Below are 20,879 nucleotides of genomic sequence, written 5' to 3'. Positions count from 1 at the left end.
AAAATTCGAAAAAAATTCTTAAAATTCAAAAATCCCTTAATTCCTGAGGATTTTGGAAAAAAGTTTTTACATGAACATGTGTATATTATATGAAGTATATTGATAAGGTAAAAATCAAATTTTATTGCATATTCATCGAGAAAATAAACTAACGAATCCCTCAAAATTGAGAGGGTAATCCTCCTCCTCTCAAATAAACGTACATACGGGTGCACCCTTAAATAAATCAAATGATACTTTTTAGACATTTTTAATCCTAAAACAATGAAATCTGCCATAATAACAAAGAAATTTGATGTCCGCAATGAAAACAAAAATTTCATCCTAGCACTTTTGGAGAAATCTCAGCTGCAAAGGATGCAAGTTCAATTTATCCAGAGACTCATCATTTTCCATACACATACTTGAAAAAACTATCAAAGGTAACTGAAGTTTAAATTAAATTTAATAATAAATAATAAAGTAGCTTTATATTTCTGATTTTTCTTTGTTCTCTTGCTTCTTAAATAAGTTCTCTTTCTGTTTTCATGCACACTATTGTTAATCTCAAGATTCAGCTATTGTGTATGTTTCAAAAAGAATGTATTGAAATAAAATACGATTTTTATTTACATGTAATCAACTTTGAATGAGTTCATCCAGTTGATGATATCTTTGGATTGCTGGGATAAATTTTCGTCTTCGATTTCATCAACATTCGCATAGTTGAATGACTTTTCATTGCAATAGTAAGGCGTCAAAGCAGAGAATGAAACTGTTTCTTCATCCATCTTCTTCTGGATTTCAGAAACAATTTCTTTCGGACACAAACACAATAAATGTAATCCTCCATTTATTGTTGAAACAACAAATGTCTTGTAGATGTTATCAACAGGCTTAGATGGTCTCCATTTCATTATTTTCGTGACAAACTCTCCTAAACTGAAAAGAGATTTCGTGACTAATGATTTGTTGTCATCACTTGAATCATCACTTGGTTGGTGTTTCAAGTAATAAACACCACCATAGACATCGCAAGAAATAACCGAGTTCTCATCAACGAACTCAGATGAAGTCAACTGTTTAGAGTTGTAGTCAATCTTTGAAAGACAAATTTGGTTTGTATTCGCATCAAATATTCCACAACTCTTGAAAATGTCACTCCAAACAAAGAGTCCGCCTGTCTCGCTGTTTTCGTCATTCTGGTCTTCATTGAATGACTTCAGTTCAACACAAAGCATCATTCCTTCTTGTTTGTTCTCAGGAGAAAGTGTCAAACCGCCAGAATTATCGGTAGAAACGTTAATAACGTACAAAGATGATCCACTTGCGAAAACCACTTTTTTGTTCGAATAAGAAACACTTGTTACATCGAAATCGAACTGCATATTAGTGATTTTCACTAAAGATGATTCAGTATATTCATAGAAATAACTGTCACCTTTCTTATCACCTTTTGTCAAACCGCCAGCCACAACGATATAATTGTGACCGTTTAAAGCAACTGTTTTCATATCATTTGGCACGAAATTAGGGATCTTTTGGACAACTTTTCTTTGTAAAACAAAATTATACGGATTGTAGAATGATAATGCAAAACTATCTGCGTTTTCAACTGACAATAAAACAATTGTTCTGTCTTCAAGAAGATTTATTGACTTTACAAAACCGTCAACTGTAAATCTCTTGTATTCAACCAATTCTCTTGTATCCGAGATTTTTCCAATCATGTATGTTCCATCTTCTTTGATCATGATAAGTGAATCATTGAAATATTCTGCATTTGTGATACCAAAGAGATCACTCTTGTAGAAATCAAGTTTGTTTTCTTCATTTATTTCACAGATGCCTGATTTTTCGGTTGAAAAAACAAAAATAGAATGATGATGAGGTAAATATGTCAATGATAATGGTGAAAATGAAATTCGTATGGATTTGACGGAGTCTGTATCAAAACATTGATCTTTGTATTTGCATGTAATCAAATAGCCACTGCTAGTACCAATAAACAATTCAGACTTATTTTCATCATATAAAAGAGAACGAATGACATATGGAGATGAGACAGGAGATGAAAGACTACAAATAAGTTCACCACTGTCGATGTTATAAACACAAACACTATTGTTGGACCATGTGGAGACAAAAAGATTATTTCCAAAAACTATAAAACAACTTGGTTCACCACAAACATCGATTTCTCGTTTAAGGTGAATTTCATTTTTGTTTCGATATTCGTAGATTTTGACAACATATGAACCTGGTGAACTAAAAACAACAATATCGTTGTAAATGATTGAGTTCTGGATTTCTAAACCATCAACAGAAATGGTTGATGTTTTAATGCAATCTTCGGTAACTTGGATTTCTTGACTAATACTTTTAGTTCGTTTGTCACAACAAAAAGATTCGTATTTATCTTGATGATTGAATTCAGTAAAACTATCACCAGTAAAAACATAGTCTGAATCATCAATGACAAAAACTTTTTCGATGTTTCGCCGTTCTGATGAGTTACCTTCTTCGATGATTTCGATTTTGTTGCCTTCACCATAGAAAACAAGTTCGCTTGGATTTCTTGATGAAGAAACAATTAATGAATCGGATGATGTGACGGAATCATTGAACTTAAAAACATTGGTAAGATAACTGAGATCTTTCGATGTTCGATTGATTGTTAAACTGTTTAAATCTGTGAGACTTGTTTGTTCGTACTTTTGATGTGCTAAAATAAAATTATCTCTTAATACAATGCAATTAATTGGTGAAAAAATAGAAATAAATTTTTCTGGATGATCTGAACTTGTTTTGTAATAAATATGATCTTTTGTTCCAATGAAATATCCGGTGTCAGTGATGTTGATAAATGTGATGTTTTCTTTATGATCGTTTGGAATTTGTTGATGAATTTTGAACGAATTATCTGAATATTCGTAAACTTTGATTGTATTTTCTTCAACAATAGATATGTATTGAAAACAAAACAAAACTTCTTTGTCAGTAAATTCTTCATATGATTTCAGAATGTCGTCGTTGTATCCAATAGTACTATTATCGAATGATTCAATATCAACTGATTGTAATTTGTGATTGTCTGTGAAGAAAAATAAGTGATTTTCGTAGTAATGCATTCGAATCGGAATAAATGATGTAAAATGGATTTCTTTGACTGTAAGTGCATCGCCTATCGTAATTAAGAATAATGATGTTGGATAAAGAGAAACGAAGACGTATTTACCACCTGAACTAATGATTGGTGAGAATATTGTAGGCTTAATACCTTCATGACGTAATTCGGTAGATGTGAGTGTAGTGATTTCGTCGTTTTCGAACCAAAGTAAGGTAAATGAAAAATCTGAGGTGACAAAAGCAACGCGATCTGTGGACCAGTCGCAATTTGTGACAATATGTGCACTAATAATTGTATTTTGGATTGGAGCAGAGCTCTCTAATTCGATGTTTCGTGTTTCTGAGTTGAATGAATAAAGATCGACTGAGTGTGTTCTGATTTGGACAATATCATCTGAGTCTGAAGAAAGTAAATGTGCTTTTGCAAGCAATACAACATTCGCAGACTGCTTTATTGTTGATGATAAAACTCCATATTCCATTTTTTTTACAAAAATAAATTTTGACAATTGCAATTCATAAATTATATATTCAATATTCATAAAAATATATTCATTGTGTCTTATAATTCAAATACATCGCACTGCATTAGTGAATGGCAAATTATTTGCATAATACACTCAATTTGAAAGAAAAACCTAATAGTTAAGTGTTTATTAAAACAATAAAACGAGAATGGTGTGTTATTTGATTCCCACGCTCATTTTGAAAGAAAAACTTAATGCTTAAGAGTTCAATAAAACAATGCAATGATAAGTAAAGAGATGATATGATGTGATAAAACTGTTTTGTATCACTAAAAGAGGAAACTCTGCTTCACAGAGATATGATGAAAAGTGTAAAAGATTATGAATGGAATATAAAGTTTGAACATTATTTAGTGCAATTGCATATCTTGTTTTATCTTTTCTGTCACAGAAAGAATCAATAATTGTAATTGAACCAATTCTTTTTTGATAAAATTCTACTCCTGGTCCTGAATTTCCAAGAAATGAACAGTTTTCAATAAGAACAGATGGTCCACCTGCATAAAATGTTCCATAATCAGAATATTTATGATTATTATTCAAAACATTACAAAAATGAAAATCATAGTTACCACTATCTAATTCTAAAATTAAATAATTTGATGTTGTGTTACAAAATGATGAATATAATAAATTACTTAGACTTGTTGGTTGATTTAGAAGTATTCCAGAGTCATATACTGCTTCACAGAAACTTGTATTGATTGATTTAACTTCAATAATTCCATACCAAATATAATTTATTCCTCGCTTTTCTAAATTTCCACATTCATAAAAAGAACTTTCATAAAGATAATTTTTATTACTTGAATTTTTTACTAATTCAACATATGAATGATGACCTAGTCCATTTTCAGAGTTTGTTTTTGATTTATAGCCACATATTCTGTATTGGACAATGGAACTATCACACTTAAAGTAGATAGATCCACCATATGAATCACTGCTGCAATTATTAAATGAACAATATGAGTTAAGAAATTTATTGCTTGTGTTCGTAAAATAAATGGCACTCTCAGTGGTAATACAGATAAACAAACATTCAATGATGAAACACTCGTTTTTCGTGGAACTTCCTTGAATACTTTTTCTAGAAACAGGTTGTGGAACAGGATCGGAATCATAAAATTGTTGCCAAACATCATATTCCGACTGAGTACGATCAGATGGTATTCATTCGTTGGTAAATTTATTCAAAAAGTGACAAAAAATTCAAAAGCCGATATATCAAATTGGGGAAATATAAGAAAAGTAGAGTTCTGCAATTTTTATTAACATTGAGCCATATTCCATAAATTCATTGTAATTGAGTGCATATGAAATTAACATATTAATTAATAATTATTTTCCTTCATCATTAAACAGAATATATATTTATTGGAGAAAATTTCTATGGGAGTTGTGTCTTGTGGCACAATCATAAATATAACCCAAGTTAAACCAGTAATCATCATTGAATATGCTTTATTTTGAAATTCAAGCCAATTTAATAATAAAAAATTCAGTTAAATGATGAAATTAAAAACAATATTAATTATTTTAGTCAGCGTTGCCCCATTGTGAGACGAAATCAGCTAAGTCTAAATCAGTCATATTCTTGATGTAGTCAATGTAATCTTCAATGCAGCAAAGATGTGTCTCGAAGTGTCCTCTATAAACGCATCTACCAATTTCATCCATGTCTAAGAACTTAAAATAAATTTGACATTATCATTTTTTTTATAATTCAAACACACCTCTATATATTGACAAATGGCGCATTATTTACATATCACACTCAATTTGAAAGAAAAACATAACGTTTATGAGTTCAGTAAAAAGATACAAAGAGTAGTAATGAAATGATATGAGTAATGATAAACAATTTCATCATATTTAATGATATTATTTTTTATCATTCTAAATAAAATAGGAAACTTTGCTTCACACAGATAAGATGAAAAGTGAGAGAGATTACAAATAGAATACATATTTTCAATATTGTTTAGTGTGACAGATTGATATGCTTTATTTATTCTGTCGCAGAAAGAATCTTTAATCGTAATTGAACCTGTAAATCTTTGATAAAATTCGTAACCTGGTCCTGTATTTCCAAGAAATGAACAGTTTTCAATCTCAACAATTGATTCACTTGCATAAAATGTTCCATATTTAAATATTTTGTGTTCATTATTCAAAACATTACAAAACTTAAAATTATAGTTACCATAATATATATCTAAAATTACGAAATTTGATGTTGTGTTACAAAATGATGAATATGTTACGTTACTTAGACTCGTTGGAACACTTAGAAGTAATCCTGAATCATAGTCTGCTTCACAAAAACTTGTATTGATTGATTTAACTTCAATATTTCCATATTGAAGACCATTTGTATAAGATTTTTCTAAATTTCCGCATATATAAAAAGAACTTTCATAAAGATAATTTTTATTACTTGAATTTTTAGATAATTCAACAAATGAATGATGACCTAGTCCATTTTCAGAGTTTGTTTTTGATTTATAGCCACATATTCTGTATTGGACAATGGAACTATCACACTTAAAGTAGATAGATCCACCATATGAATCACTGCTGCAATTATTAAATGAACAATATGAGTTAAGAAATTTATTGCTTGTGTTCGTAAAATAAATGGCACTCTCAGTGGTAATACAGATAAACAAACATTCAATGATGAAACACTCGTTTTTCGTGGAACTTCCTTGAATACTTTTTCTAGAAACAGGTTGTGGAACAGGATCGGAATCATAAAATTGTTGCCAAACATCATATTCCGACTGAGTACGATCAGATGGTATTCATTCGTTGGTAAATTTATTGAAAATGTGGCAAATTGAAATAAGGTTTCGATAATTTATCATTTCAAAAAATGTTGCAATTGATATATTTTTCTTTGAATCAATTCTGCTTCGTGTTTCTGAGTTGAATGAATAAAGATCGACTTATTGTGTTCTGATTTGGACAATATTAACCGAATCTGAAGAAAGTAAATATGCTTTTGCAAGCAATACAACATTGATAGACTGTATACTCCAAGGCAGTATTGAAATTCAAAAACATTTCTATACATTAGCAAATGAAGGACTATTTGCATATCGCACTTAATTCCTAAGAAAAACATAATGTTTATGAGTTTAGTAAATAAACACAAAGAGAAGTCATGAGACGATATGAATAATGATAAACAATTTCATCATATGTGATAATATTCTTCTTTACATCTAAAATAGGAAACTCTGTTTCATATAGATATGTTGAAAAGTGAGAAAGGTGATGAATAGAATATATATTTTCAACATTATTTAGTGTAACTGATCCTGTTTTATTTATTATTCTGTCACAGAAAGGATCTTTAACTGTAATTGAACCAGAAGATTCTTGAAAAAATTCTTTTCCTGGTCCTGTGTTTCCAAGAAATGTATAATTTTCAATAAGAATATATGATCCAAATGAAAGATTTGTGTTCATTATTTAAAACATTACAAAAATTAAAATGATAGTTACCATAATTTATTTCGAAAATGCTGTGTTACAAAATGATGAATATATTACGTTACTTAGACTTGTTGAATAAAATAGAAGTATTCCTGGGTCATAGTTTGCTTCAAAGAAACTTGTATTGATTGATTTAACTTCAATATTTCCATAATAAAAGCCATTCGTATAAGATTTTTCTAAATTTCCGCATTCATAAAAAGAACTTTCATATAATCTAAGTAAACATATGAATGTTGTCCATGAGAATTTGTTTTTGATTTGTAGCCACATGTTCGGTATTGGACAATGGAACTATCACATTTAAAGTAGATAGATCGGCCGTCTGTTTCTGCATAATAATATCTTTTCTATCACGAGAAAATAGACCTCGAAGTGTCGACAATACCATTGATGAATTTTAATATTTTAATAATAAAAAAATCCAAATAAATAATGTAATTAAAAACAATATTAATTATTTTAGTCAGCGTTGCCCCATTGTGAGACGAAATCAGCTAAGTCTAAATCAGTCATATTCTTGATGTAGTCAATGTAATCTTCAATGCAGCAAAGAGGTGTTTCGAAGTGTCCTCTGTAAACACATCTATCAATTTCTTCCATGTCTAAGAACTTATTCGTTGGACCACAGTACAAATAAACTTCAGCTCTTCTTGGATTTCCTTCCCAACACATATTTCCACCTTCATACAACATTGTTCTCTCTGTTGCATTGAATCGCTTGAACTCACCAATCGCTGTTCCGTACCATGCAGCGCCTGTGTTTCTGTGCATCATTGCACCGAACATTTGGATCTTGTAGTCATTTCCATCTTTAGAAAGTTCGAATGTCGCCTGTGAAAGTGGCCACCAAACATTGTCTTTGCCCATTGAGTGTTTGAACTTGTCTTCTAAGTGCATGATCTGAATACGAGTATCACTTTCGTGGTTTCGAAGTGCTTCGATCTCGTGTTCGACTGCCATGTATTCTTGGTATGATTTAGGTTGTTCACCACCGAAAACTTTGGAGCCAATCTCTTTGACTCTTTCTTTAGCCTTGTCTAAGAATGAAATTTGTTCTTTCGTTGACTTTTGAAGTCTTTCTTTTTCTGCTTTTCTCATTTGTTTCCATTTTTCGGTTCTGTGTCTGATTCGTTCGTCTTCACGATCCATGCCATGATGATCATCGTTTCGGACATCGTTTCTCTTGATTGGTTTCGGTCTTGGTGTTGCATGGAAAATTAATTCTTCAATTCCTTCGTCAACTTCCCAATCAATGTTGTCGAGAGCTTCGTTGAATGGGTTACGAAGACCATCTGGGTCTGGGACCTCTTCTTCAACAACAACCTTCTTCGATGGCTTGTAAATGTAATCGTGTTTTCTTCTTTCTTTTTCTGCGTACATTTCGGGTGTAATGCCTTGTGCAGCGCGCTTCTCCCACTTCCAAATTTGCTTTTTCTCGCGGCGCTTTCTATCAAGAACATCGAGTTCGTGTTGGAATTTCTTCATTTCATCACGAAGCTCAAGAAGTTCACGCTGCGCTTGTGGGTATGTAATTTCTGTCTCCTTTAAACTTTCTTTCTTGCGACGAAGGCCGGCACGGATCTTTGTGTAAATTGATTCACGAGATTCACCAGCTTTTTTAACCATTGCTGAGCAAACATTAGGGCATTGAGCTTGTGGATTATCAAATTCATCAGAACCATCGCAGCAATCACATATACCATCACCAACTTTGTGAGAAGGAATTAATTTTGGTTTTCCTCCTTCATTATGGCAGTAAAAGTGACCGTTCAAGCATGCAGATGTTCCTGGTTCATCAGAATTATCAGGGCAATCGCACTTACCATCATTTAATGCTGATAATGGAATTGTAAGTGATTGATCAAGGCATGTGAAGCTATTATTAGCTTGGTTAACTGCAAGTCTGTAATCCTCGGATAATTTCGGATCAATTCCGAAAGGATCTGACCTAGTTAATGTAAGAAAAGCTAAAAACATTTGAAATTTATCGATTTGACCAAAAAACTTATTTTTTAAATATATTTTGTTAGATCTTCAGATAAATAACAAATTTTTTATGTTTTGTAAATTTGGCTCAGAATTAAAATTAAGGTTAAATCCTCCCAATCAAATCTCAAAAATATGTTATTTTGAGTGACCATAGAGCTTACAGATATTGGAACAGGTATAATTGATTTTACAGTAAGTTCTACTGTCACCAGTATCAAAAACGGCACAGTTCAGCAATACTTTGCTCTTAATTCTAAAAATTCTTTACAAAATCTCTACTTTGAATCACCATCTTCGCTTAGATTTTTAGGCCATTATGCATTTTATGAATGTTCCAAGCTCTTACAAGTTGATTTTAGTAATTGCACGCAACTTGAACATATTGGAAAATATTGTTTCTCTAAATGCAGCTCCATAACTAAAATTATCTTCCCAACAAACTCAAACCTTGAAATAATTAATCATGCTGCTTTTCATTCTGTAAGTAGATTAAGTCAACCATATAATTTTCCAAATTCCTTAAGATATATCCTTAATGATTCGGGTGAACAAGGTGTTTTCTCAGGATATCCATGTGCAGAATTGAGACTTAATGAAGAGCTCTTAGCTGTTGGTGCTTGTGCTTTTGTTTATTGTAATTGCCAACGAATTTATCTACCTTCTTCAATAACAAGCTTAAATCCTGGTTGTATAACATATTCATGGTATCTTGAAGAGGTTTTGACATCAGGAACATCAACTTCCTTTTCAATTGTAAATAAATCCTTAATGAGTGCAGATAAAACCGTATTATGTACAGTTCCTGCTGGAATTAAAGGAATATATTATGTTCCAAATACTACAGTAACCATTAGATCTAAAGCATTTACATATTCTAGAATTTCTCAAATAATTATTCCAGATTCAGTTAAAGATATTGGATCACAAACATTTTGGCAATGCAATAGTTTATCATATGCGTTTATTTCTAAAGGAGTAACAAATTTGAATATTAATGCATTTCAAGATTGTCCAAGGCTTACAACCATCCATTTAGGAATGCAGACAATACCAAAAATGAACTTACCAGTAGTTTAATTTGTTACAATTGGAAATAAAACAGAAATAATTAATGATTCAGCATTTACTACAATGTCAAAGCTTCGTTCCATAATAATACCTCCATCTGTAAAGTCTATAGGTGAAAGAGCTTTCTTTGGCCTATCAAATTTAAATACTTTGAAAATTTATGGAAATCCAACCATTGGGGCTGATTCATTTAATGGAACTAACATTGTTTGCGGTATCACATGCTATGAAGATCTAGTTCCTTCTCTTATTTCAAATGGGATTAAACAAAAATCATTTGAAATTTGTTGCCGATCAATTGCCCAAGTCAGACATCCAGGATTTAATTTCATTTCATTAACTTTAAATGCATTTGTTATTATTGTAATGTAAAAACATTAAAAAAAAGTTATTTAATTATTATTTTTTACATGAGAATAAATACATAAACAAAAGTGTTAACATTGAACTGAGTGTGGTAGTTAATCTCTCTGCAAGTTATGTATGAACATTCTTTAACAGCAGTAGGATTAAGTTTTCCATTGTCCACAAGATTTCGTATAAACAATTTATTTCTGTTCTCAATCAAAACTCCGCATCTGAGGTTGTTACATCCAACGAATGCATTAGATTCTATCTGAGAAACACTTAGAGGAATATTGAGAGACTGGAGAGAGCTGCAGTTTGCAAACGCATATGATCTTATCGTCTGAACCGAGTTATCAGGGATATGAATACTCAAAATGTTTCTGCATCCAATAAAAGCGCTTGATGAAACAGTTTTAAGATTTGATGGTAAAGAAAAGAACTTTGTTGATGACGCAGGTGGGAAACAAAGAAGAATACTTAAGTTCTTTGTGAAAAGAGCGCCATTATCAACTACAAAATATTCACTAGAAGTACAAATAATTGTTTTTAGGGAAGACTTCCTATTGAAGAAAGTGCACATCCAGATGGAATAATAAATGTTGTAAGGTTTGCACAACCTTTGAAAGCAAAGTTTGAGATATGAGTAGTCATAAATGGTACTTCAAAAGATAAAATTCCTGATGATTCAAATGAATACTCACCTAACATTTCTATTGTTTGTGGAAGATGAAAAGTCGAAAGTTGTGAGCATTTGCCAAATGCACTTTGATCGATTTCTTTAAGATGAGAACCATCCGGAATATTGATTTCGCTTAGCATAGAAGATCCAAATGCATACGATCCTATGTATTCAATAGAAATAGGAAAGATAACACTTGTTAAACTCTGGCAATCATAGAATGCATAATTGTCAATACTTGTTACATTGTTGCTTAAAGATAGGAATGAAAGACTCTTGCAGCCATTGAAGGCATTCTTGCCAATAGTAACATTATAACACTCGACAAACGTTACTTGTGTAATTGAGATGCATCCCATGAAACTATAACTTTCTATAATAGAAATTTTGCTGCCAAACGAAATCAATTTTAATGATTTACAGTCTTGAAAAGCACTTTCTTTGATTGTTGAAACGGAAATAGGAAGTTCAAATGAAGAAAGAGAGATGCATTTGCTAAATGCATTCACATCAATTGTTTCTAGATTCGAACTCGACTCAAAAGTAACAGTTGTTAAGGCAGAATTTGATGAAAAATCACCATTACTTATTGTTTTTACAGTTGATAAAATTGTATATGACGATTTTCTACTTAAACTCATAACAATTATCGATTTATCAGGATTATAAATAATCATCTGTTCATCAATAGATAAAGGAGAACCAGGCGTTAATGTAACTTCTATTCCCGGAGGGAAACAATTTCCTCCTAGTTTAGTAACATTTGGTGGTAAAACAACCATTCTTAAATTTGGACATCCAGCAAATGCATTATCATTTATTGTATGGATATTCTCGGGAATGTTCATTTCTGTAATATTTGTAGAAGCAAAACAACTTGTTGGTATATAGTTCATTCCAGATCCGATTGTAATGGAGTTCAAACTCTTACAACCGCTGAAAGCTCCTTCACCAATTTTCGTAATTGAATCTGGAATTTTAATCGTTTTTAAAGCGAATTTTGTGAAGGCCCAATCATCAATAAAATTTAGTTTTGAGTTAAATATAATAGTTTCTAATGATGCCATGTTGAAAGCTGAATGTCATATAGATGTAACAGAATCTGGAATTGTAAAAGTAGATCTACCGTAGTTTGCTGGATAATAGACAATAGTGGTTTTATCTTTTGAGTATAGTATTCCGCCTTCAGACATGTATTGTTCATTTGATGGATCACAAGTAATAATTTCTAATGTATTAGTTTCAAAAAAGGAAGCAGGTAAGAAAAATGTTACATATCTAGGAATGTATATTGTTTTAATTTTTGTATATGATAATGATCTTTCTCTTATTGATTGTAATTTCGAATCAGAATTAATTGTTAGCGTATGAAGATTTCTACATTCGGCAAAGCAGTATTGCTCTAGCTTTAAAACATCATTCGGTAAAATTATAGTTGAAAATGGGCAGTATTGGAAGCAATATTCTGAAATTGCAGTTAAATGTTCTGGAAGAACAATATTTGATAATTGGACACAACCACGGAAAGCATATGAATTAATGTTTGTTAGAATTGTGCAGTTTGTAAAATCAATTGCTGTAAGTTTTTTATATGAATAGAAAGCACAATCACGGATAGTTTTAAGTTGCGATCCTTGAAGAAGTGTAATTGATTGGAGTGTTTCTGAGCTGCCAGCAAATGCATAATTTGAGCATTTGCCATTAGAAATTGTACCAAGAATGTTTTCACACTCAACTTTGAGAGTATAATGTTCGAAACCAGAAGCTTCGGATAAATCTTTATCGTTGTTGATAAATGTCTCCTTAACTATTCTTCAAACTCGAAGGGAAAAAAAACATTAAAATCATTAAACGTGCACTTTTAAGGTTCCAAAAATACTTTAGTTTTCTTGGAAATATATATTCATCGCAAGTAACATTGTGAGAATTCCGAAAATCTCGTGGAATTTGGGGAACTAAATCTTGTATAACTATCTGAGAGACAGAACTAAACATCTTACTATAAAATGTGATAGATCTATATTATAAAATGGTTAAGTTACATGGCAACAACTATCAGATAGGCATTGTTTCTATAATGATTTTGAAATTTTACTCTATTAGTACAAATTATTGTAAATTTCATTAGCATATTGGGCTACAATAGAATGCTACACAAATGATTCAAAGAAATATCTATAAATCCTTCTTTGAGATTTTGATTTTTCATTTTGATCTGATCAATGTGAAAACATCAACTCGATCACCGGGTACTTTAATAGATTGAGCATGTGTAATAATTGCTTGCATTTAACAGTTTGTTTTCAAATCAAGGATGATGTCAATAAATGCCATTAACTGATCATTGCTTTAATTTGGAAGCTTATTTGTTAATATTAAATTAACCGCATTCAAAATCTAAAATTGAATCTTGAAACATATTTCATCGACATCTCTTTGGAACTTTTGATAATGTTTCCTTTATTTCGATATAAAGGAAACATGAATCAAATAAAAATACATCATGTTCTATCATTTGGCAATGCCTCTAAGGAAAATAATTTCTATTTGGATAAAAAATATTCAATTATAATCCCAACTCACTCCAAAAGAGCCAATGACCTAGATGAAAACATAATTGCTCCATTATTTACAAGAAATAGTCAATATTTAGTTAAAGTTTTTATTTATTGGAATGATTTTGATTTAAATCTCCTTGTACCTCCATCATTGTATTATCTCGAAGAAAAATATGATTATAGAGTTGAAATTGTTCAGCTAAAAGAAAGAACTTTGAATAATAGATTTGTAATTCCAGATAATCTCTATACGGATACAATTTTATCACACGATGATGATTTAACCATCTATATCAAGCAACTTGACAGCTCATTTATAGATTATTTGAATGCAAATTATACAAATCGAATTTCCGGTAAATATACAACTTCATGTTCATCAGACAAATACGATATATATAGTGAAAGGAATTCCAATATGGTGATAACAAATATGGCATTTCTTAATGTTAATATGCTGAAATTGTATAATCTTGATAAGTATAAAGAAGCAAGAGATTATGTTTCGCAGATGAAGAACTGTGAGGATATTTTAATGAATTATATTGTTTCAAAAGAAACTAACCAAAATGCAGCATATTTATTTTTCAAATATAAAACAAAACTTGACGAATTTGGATTATCATCAGCTCCTGATCATCTTTCAAAGAGGACAAAATGCTGCAAGAAGTTTAATGAAATCTTTGGGAGAGACACATTAAAAACTGTTAAGTTTAGTTGATGAAATGGAAGCACATAAACTTTCCCTTAATTTATGATCAGTCTCAAACAGTTTTAATTAATTGCTACAGAAAATTACAACATTTTTGTCAAAAAAAAGTCAAATCAATGAAATTAATAAACAATGATCAGCATAAAAATGAAGTATTTAATGCATTATGTTTTACTATAGGTTATCCACAGTTAGATTTCCATGATTTATACATTTCTTCTCCCAAAATGACACAATATAGAAGAAAGTTAACTTGATATCACATGAAAAGATCAAAAGCTCATTATAACTCTTTAGTTCAAATTCTTTAAATGTAAATTGTTTCTAAAGAATCTAAAGATACACATTAATAAAATTTACATTAATTTTCCTTAAAATCATGAAGAAGCACCATGAGAAATTAGGATGTCTTTGATTTTTGTATTATAATATTGTTTTGCATAATCAAGAGCAGTTTTTCCTTTCTTATCTTTTAAATTTAGATCTACCCCATGTGAAATAATAAATTCTGTAATTTCTAAGCAATTATTGATTGCAGCAGCATGGAGTACTGTCCAGCCATTATTATTTACTGTGTTAATATCAGCATTATTGGATACAAGAAATTCAAATGTTTCTTTACTATTATGATATGTTGCAATATGAAGAGCTGAATCCCCATTACTATCTTTTATATTAATATCAGCACCGTTAGCTATAAGAACTTCAGCTGTTTATCTACTATTATGATGCGCTGCTTTATGAAGAGTAGTTTTTTTCCCCATTTATCTTTTTCATTGATTTGTGCCCCATGCGCAATAAGAATTTCTGCAATATCTTTATAATTTTTAATTATTGCATTATGAAGAGCAGTTTTTCCCCAAAAATCTTTTGCATTGATATTTGAGCCATGTGAAATAAGAAGTTCTACTATTTCTTTATTATTATGATCTGTCGCTATATGAAGCAAACTTTCATTATTTTTGTTTTTTATATTGACATCAGCACCATTTGTAATTAACATTTTTGCAATTTCGTTGTAATTATGATTTAGAGCAATATGAAGAATAGTTTCTTCATTTTTATATTTGTAGTTAAATTCTATTTCAGGTGAGATAAGAACCCTTGCTATTTCTTTGTAATTATTAATAACTGCATAATAAAGAGCAGTTTTAGAATCGGAATCTCTTACATTTTTATCAATTCCATGCTTAATTAGAATTTCTGCAATTTCGATACTGTTACTACATGTTGCATTATGAAGAGCAGTTTGGGATACAGAATTACGTGCATTGATATCAATACCATTTGCAATAAGAAATTCTGCAGTTTCTTTGCTATTATTTTCTGCTGCTATATGAAGTGCAGTTCTGTCAATATTATCTCTTCCATTGATGTCAATGCCATGAGAAATAAGAACTTTTGCGGTTTCAATGCTATTATTTTGGGCGGCTGTAAATAAATAACTAGTTCCTTTGATTTTCATACCATGTGACAAAATAAATTCTGCGATTTCATATGTATTATACATTGCTGAATAATTCATTGGTGAATAATCACTATAAGCCTTGGACAAGTCAATATCTTCATTATTAAGAATATCAATTGTTGGTGAAAAAGCTGTACATAATGGATAAATTGAATTTTTATCTTTTTTGAACAAAAGATAAACTGCTTTCAAGTTTTGTGACATGATTATATTAGTAATATTAAAATTTTGAGGTTGAAATATTTCATCATCGAAAATATATTCAAGAAATTGATTGTTATGACATGAAACTATGTCATTCAAGCAGTTTCTATCAATATTATAGTTTTTCATGCATTCGTTAATAATGTCGGTATTTCCACCAATAAATGAATATTGAAAACATTTTTGATTAATTTGAAAATCTAAATTTGAAATGAGGAAAAAGAAAATGTTGACGGATCCATAATAACAGCAAGCTTCAAGAAGTGGAACTGAATAATCACTTAGAATTTTTATTAAAACATGATGTAGAGTATTTTCAACTGTATATTTTTTGAATTTATCAATTTGATCGTGCATTACTATGTAATTAATATCATTTTCCTTCGGAAATGAATTTTCATCAAAGAAAAACTGAGTGCTAAATTGAAGTTTTTTAATAGAAAATATCCTGGTTGCATTTAAATAACTATCTATTTCTTTATTTCTGTATATGCATTTATAAACCAAAGAACATTTTGTAATGATTTTGTTAATAATTGTAATATATTGTTCCATGCATCGATAATTGTAGTAAATTGCATAAAGGAAGCTTTTAATGAGTTGTAATGGTGGTATTCTGTACTTATCAATTAAAACTGAAATAATATTATTAAATAAGTCTTCAATAGAATCATTTGATTTAATGTGATAGATTTTCTCATACGTGTCGATGAAATCCCTATATCTCTCAAGAAAATCTATCTTATTAATTAAAGAATCAGAGATTTTTTTCTCCCATTAAAAATTTTACTTTTTGAAAAAAACCGATTGTAGGTTAAAAAAAAATCAAACAAATAGCGAAGCATTAACTAATTAAAAATTTCTCATTCACTACACATTGACCATCATATAAAAAATGTTGTAATTTCCCTTGTACCCAAATTTTATTTTTGACACTTCCTGACTTTTATATCTCTTCCAAAAATAAAATTCGACACTTATATATCATTCATATGATATATGATAATATGATAATACTATATCCAATCATAAATTATCTATATTATGATTATTTTTGATTCAAACTTGTTCGGTATTAGAAGCAAAAATAACTATAATCAAGACTATTCCAATATTATATACTTTTTATGCGCCCAAAATTGTTAATTTGGATTAGCCCTACATAAAAATAAGATGATGATATCAGGAAGTATGAATTTGTCATATCATGTGTATTGGAAAAATATTGTTGAAGGACGTGCAGGTGCAGGTTAAAAGTTCTTATCTGTCATGAAAATGAAATATAGTTTAAGGATACAATTACAACTTTCTGATATTCTCTCAATTTTTTGACATCAAAGCTTTCTCCCAATTTTCTAACTAAAAAGTTAATATTTTTGGTCGGGAAGAAGTAATTATAAATCCTTATATAATGCCTAGTATGTTTGTGATAATTTTTTGCTATTCTAATAAAAGTATATTGATTTTGCAAGATCATGTCAGAAAGTTGTAAGTGCACCCTTAATAATTAAATCTTGAAATGATTTTGCAATAATCTTGCCTTCCAGAAAAAGTTAGAACTTGATGTTTGACATAAAAGGCAAGGTTCAGAATGAGACATATCTAGAAAGTTATGCAATTTAAATTTTAAATAATCGTTTTTGTATCTCCATCTAAAACAGGTGATGCGAAAAATAGTGTCAAAATTTATAGCAGATTTTACAAAACCGCAATATAATTAAATAATATTTATATAAAAAATGTTTACAAAATTAATTCATCAAATTTGTAGGATTGATGTCCCCAAGTAAATAAGTCATACTTCTTAGAGAGTTTCTTACTTTCTCCCCAGCAGAACAAATCTCTCACGAAAGAGTCAGAATCGTCAACAAACTTCATCTTTCGGAGATAACTGTCTTGTATTGACACAAACTTGTCAACGTTGTACAAACCATATCCAGGAATAAGTTTCATTGCCTTGGAAATTAAAAAGTTGTCTGTGTCGTAATTTTCAAATTCAGGAAATCCTCCAACAGATTCCCAGAATAATTTTGAAGCCATGAAGAATCCATCTCCGTATTTTTCGAGAGAATACTGTGCGATATTCCTCATGAACTTGAATTTGTACTCTTTGAGGTCTGTTGTAACAACAGATTTGTACAAAACATATGGATTAAAATCTCGCATTTTAATTGCTTGGAAGAAAATGTCTCTAAGGAGGACATTTGCATCTACAACAGCAATAAACTCTCCTGATGCACGGAAAAGTCCAACATTTTTAGCTTCTATCAGATTCATCGGAATATTATACTTGATTTGAGTTGTATGGCCTTGCAATTCGAGAGGAAGGTACTCAAACTTGTCATTTCCGACTAATATGACCTCGAAATCGTTAATCTTGAACTCATTAACGTTATTTGCAATTGAATTGAGGAGTTTTTGAGTTCTAGAGGTCTCATTCTGGAAAGCAATAACAAAGGATATATAAGGAGGACGTTTAACAACTTCGTTGTCCATGTTTTTGGCGAAATTGTTAAATGCGTTTGGTTGACCATCAATTTTGTGTACTTTGTACGATAGGAATGTCTGATAGTCTTTTTCTTTACCATAATAGAAAGAAATTGAACATTTTCCGTTTGGATTTGCAAAATCTTTTATTGCTTTCTTTAAATTAAGCTTTTTTGAGCCTTCAACAATAATATATGGATCACGGTTTGATTTAGAATCAAGTTGTTCCATCACAAACTTACAAAATTGAAAATCATGAATATTCCACAAAAACTCATCTTCTAATGGTAAAGTAACTTCGGAATGATGAGATTTAAGACAGTCATGATATGCCTGTGAAGCCAAGTTCTTGTTACTGAGTAAATTTGGTTGTTTGATAATTTGACCTCCAAAGTCATTAATTATCTTTGAAATTGAGTCATTTGGTATCTTTTCGAAAATAAAAGTAAATGGAATATTGTTTGATTTGAAATATCTTGAAATTCCTTGGATATATTGATCATCATTGTGCATTATTTGATCTACAGGACAACTAACAACTCCTCTTGTTATCCTAACTGTTTTAAGTATTCTGGTAGCATATGATGATGAAAAATCTAAGAAATTTTGGCAGCCAATTCCAATTGTTGGAATGTGCTCGTTCTTTGCGTAATGTTCGAGAGATGATCCGATTTCTGTGTTGCTTCCAATGATAAGGAAGTAATTATCTGATAAATTTTTTTCATAAGGATTTATTCCGAGAAGACGAGATTGTTCGAAAGCGTAATTCGTTCTATTTATGCATTTATCGTCTGAATTTTGTACGTACGGTGTAAATGAATCTAAAATTGACTTCCTGAAGTAAATTGAAAGCGGACTAAGTAAATTTGAGTGCTTATATTTCAAAATTGTTGAATATCTTGGATCTATTTTGCTAACATTGTTAATTCCATATGGTAACTCGCTGATATGTCTCTGTGTTAAGACTGGAATTATAATTAAAAAAACAATTACGCCTAAAATTAGCAAAGTAGTCGAGTTGCAATACTTCAATACGAATTTCCTGACTGGACGAGGAAGATTTTTAATGAATGGATGCATTTTGTACTCAGGATCAGGGTCGATGTATTTCATTAGTAATAAATGATCATATGAAGAAGACAAAATATACTTTATATACATGACTTTACTTAATATATCACAAATATCACGATAATTAAATAATTAAAATAATTAATTTTCGAATCTCAGACTGACAATTCTCAGCCATTAAGAGAATTTGATGCAATTTTGCATCCAAAGATAGAAGATTTGGTTTCTAGTTATATTGCGAATGAAGGAGAAACAAGTCAATTGACTTATTTGAATATCTTACAAATGGATAAGTCTGAAAACTTCATAAACTCGACATAATTGCTAGTTTAGTTTTAAAGAAATCTTTCTTACATTCATCAAAAAGAAAGTATATCAAATGTTTAAGGGTCCACTGTAAAAATTGAAAGTCTCTCAAAATTGAGAGGCGATTTGCAAATAATCGTTATCGTCATTTTTCGAAAATCCACTTTTCCTAGTGTTCTGATTAATATTATGTGAATACAACAATGAAGCATATGTTTCAATAAGATGATAATATATTCTATCACTTCAAATCTCATAAAAATTGCAAAATCAGTGAGTTTTATAAGAACATGATTTTTTCGAATTTTTTCGCTTTTGGATGCGTGTTTTGAAAAATAGATATTTTCGAATTTTAATTTTATCTTAAGTATAAATTTTATATTAGGAATTTTTTTGACCTATTTCCAATCATTAATTCCAATGTTTTTCAAGGAATTTAATTGAGAAGAAATTAGGAATTTCGCTTTAATGCCATTACAAACTAATATTATGATGCATAATATATATATTTATTGAGGCTAATGCCGGGATATCTTGCATTTAAAAAAAATTCAAAGAATTGACAATTGGATAGCACAAATTTAATTCTCTAGACAAAGTATTATTGTTTATATATTCAAACCATTATCCTTAGTTTAGATATGTTGGCCAAAAATTTTCGTGTTATTTTTTGTGTTTAAGCATAAATTATGTATTTACTTATGAAAAATAAGCATTTTATTCATTATCATAAAGATATACCATAACAATTGATAAAATTTTTTTAAAAAAAAATTGTGTATTTTAGTGGGTATTATTCTGGATAATGTCAATTTTTACAAGATTTAATATTAACCATATCAATAGC

At 30.1% G+C, this 20,879-nt stretch overlaps 8 protein-coding genes across 8 annotated transcripts, besides 3 other annotated features; 2 read left to right on the top strand and 6 right to left on the bottom strand.

The window, feature by feature from the left end:
• Positions 1-217: part of a mobile genetic element that runs on past the window's edge.
• A 391-nt stretch (positions 218-608) lies between these two features.
• TVAGG3_0827110 (DNA repair/RNA processing CPSF family) lies at positions 609-3,590 on the bottom strand (the record flags this gene model as incomplete). Its single annotated transcript, XM_001315519.1, has 1 exon — positions 609-3,590. The coding sequence occupies one exon, from the start codon at positions 3,588-3,590 to the stop codon at positions 609-611; it is 2,982 nt and encodes a 993-aa protein (XP_001315554.1).
• Positions 3,591-6,770: 3,180 nt separating this feature from the next.
• On the bottom strand, positions 6,771-7,112 carry TVAGG3_0827100 (uncharacterized protein; the record flags this gene model as incomplete). The annotated part of the gene is made up of 1 exon (XM_001315520.1): positions 6,771-7,112. One exon carries the CDS (start codon positions 7,110-7,112, stop codon positions 6,771-6,773), a length of 342 nt encoding a protein of 113 aa, XP_001315555.1.
• A 489-nt stretch (positions 7,113-7,601) lies between these two features.
• Positions 7,602-9,125, bottom strand: TVAGG3_0827090 (N-glycan processing; the record flags this gene model as incomplete). The annotated part of the gene is made up of 1 exon (XM_001315521.1): positions 7,602-9,119. One exon carries the CDS (start codon positions 9,117-9,119, stop codon positions 7,602-7,604), a length of 1,518 nt encoding a protein of 505 aa, XP_001315556.1.
• Positions 9,126-9,899: 774 nt separating this feature from the next.
• Positions 9,900-10,208, top strand: TVAGG3_0827080 (ribonuclease inhibitor domain-containing protein; the record flags this gene model as incomplete). Its single annotated transcript, XM_001315522.1, has 1 exon — positions 9,900-10,208. The coding sequence occupies one exon, from the start codon at positions 9,900-9,902 to the stop codon at positions 10,206-10,208; it is 309 nt and encodes a 102-aa protein (XP_001315557.1).
• Positions 10,209-10,262: 54 nt separating this feature from the next.
• TVAGG3_0827070 (ribonuclease inhibitor domain-containing protein) lies at positions 10,263-10,571 on the top strand (the record flags this gene model as incomplete). The annotated part of the gene is made up of 1 exon (XM_001315523.1): positions 10,263-10,571. The coding sequence occupies one exon, from the start codon at positions 10,263-10,265 to the stop codon at positions 10,569-10,571; it is 309 nt and encodes a 102-aa protein (XP_001315558.1).
• A 153-nt stretch (positions 10,572-10,724) lies between these two features.
• On the bottom strand, positions 10,725-12,293 carry TVAGG3_0827060 (surface antigen family; the record flags this gene model as incomplete). Its single annotated transcript, XM_001315524.2, has 1 exon — positions 11,094-12,293. The coding sequence occupies one exon, from the start codon at positions 12,291-12,293 to the stop codon at positions 11,094-11,096; it is 1,200 nt and encodes a 399-aa protein (XP_001315559.1).
• A 2,064-nt stretch (positions 12,294-14,357) lies between these two features.
• Positions 14,358-16,938, bottom strand: TVAGG3_0827050 (spectrin binding; the record flags this gene model as incomplete). Its single annotated transcript, XM_001315525.1, has 1 exon — positions 15,191-16,525. The coding sequence occupies one exon, from the start codon at positions 16,523-16,525 to the stop codon at positions 15,191-15,193; it is 1,335 nt and encodes a 444-aa protein (XP_001315560.1).
• Positions 16,939-17,643: 705 nt separating this feature from the next.
• Positions 17,644-17,672: a mobile genetic element.
• A 222-nt stretch (positions 17,673-17,894) lies between these two features.
• On the bottom strand, positions 17,895-19,768 carry TVAGG3_0827030 (nucleotide-diphospho-sugar transferases family; the record flags this gene model as incomplete). Its single annotated transcript, XM_001315526.1, has 1 exon — positions 17,912-19,768. The coding sequence occupies one exon, from the start codon at positions 19,766-19,768 to the stop codon at positions 17,912-17,914; it is 1,857 nt and encodes a 618-aa protein (XP_001315561.1).
• A 345-nt stretch (positions 19,769-20,113) lies between these two features.
• Positions 20,114-20,879: part of a mobile genetic element that runs on past the window's edge.

This window comes from Trichomonas vaginalis, chromosome VI (genome assembly GCF_026262505.1).
Source record: "Trichomonas vaginalis G3 chromosome VI, whole genome shotgun sequence".
NCBI classification, from domain to species: domain Eukaryota; phylum Parabasalia; order Trichomonadida; family Trichomonadidae; genus Trichomonas; species Trichomonas vaginalis.
This window is presented reverse-complemented; position numbering and strand designations above follow the sequence as displayed.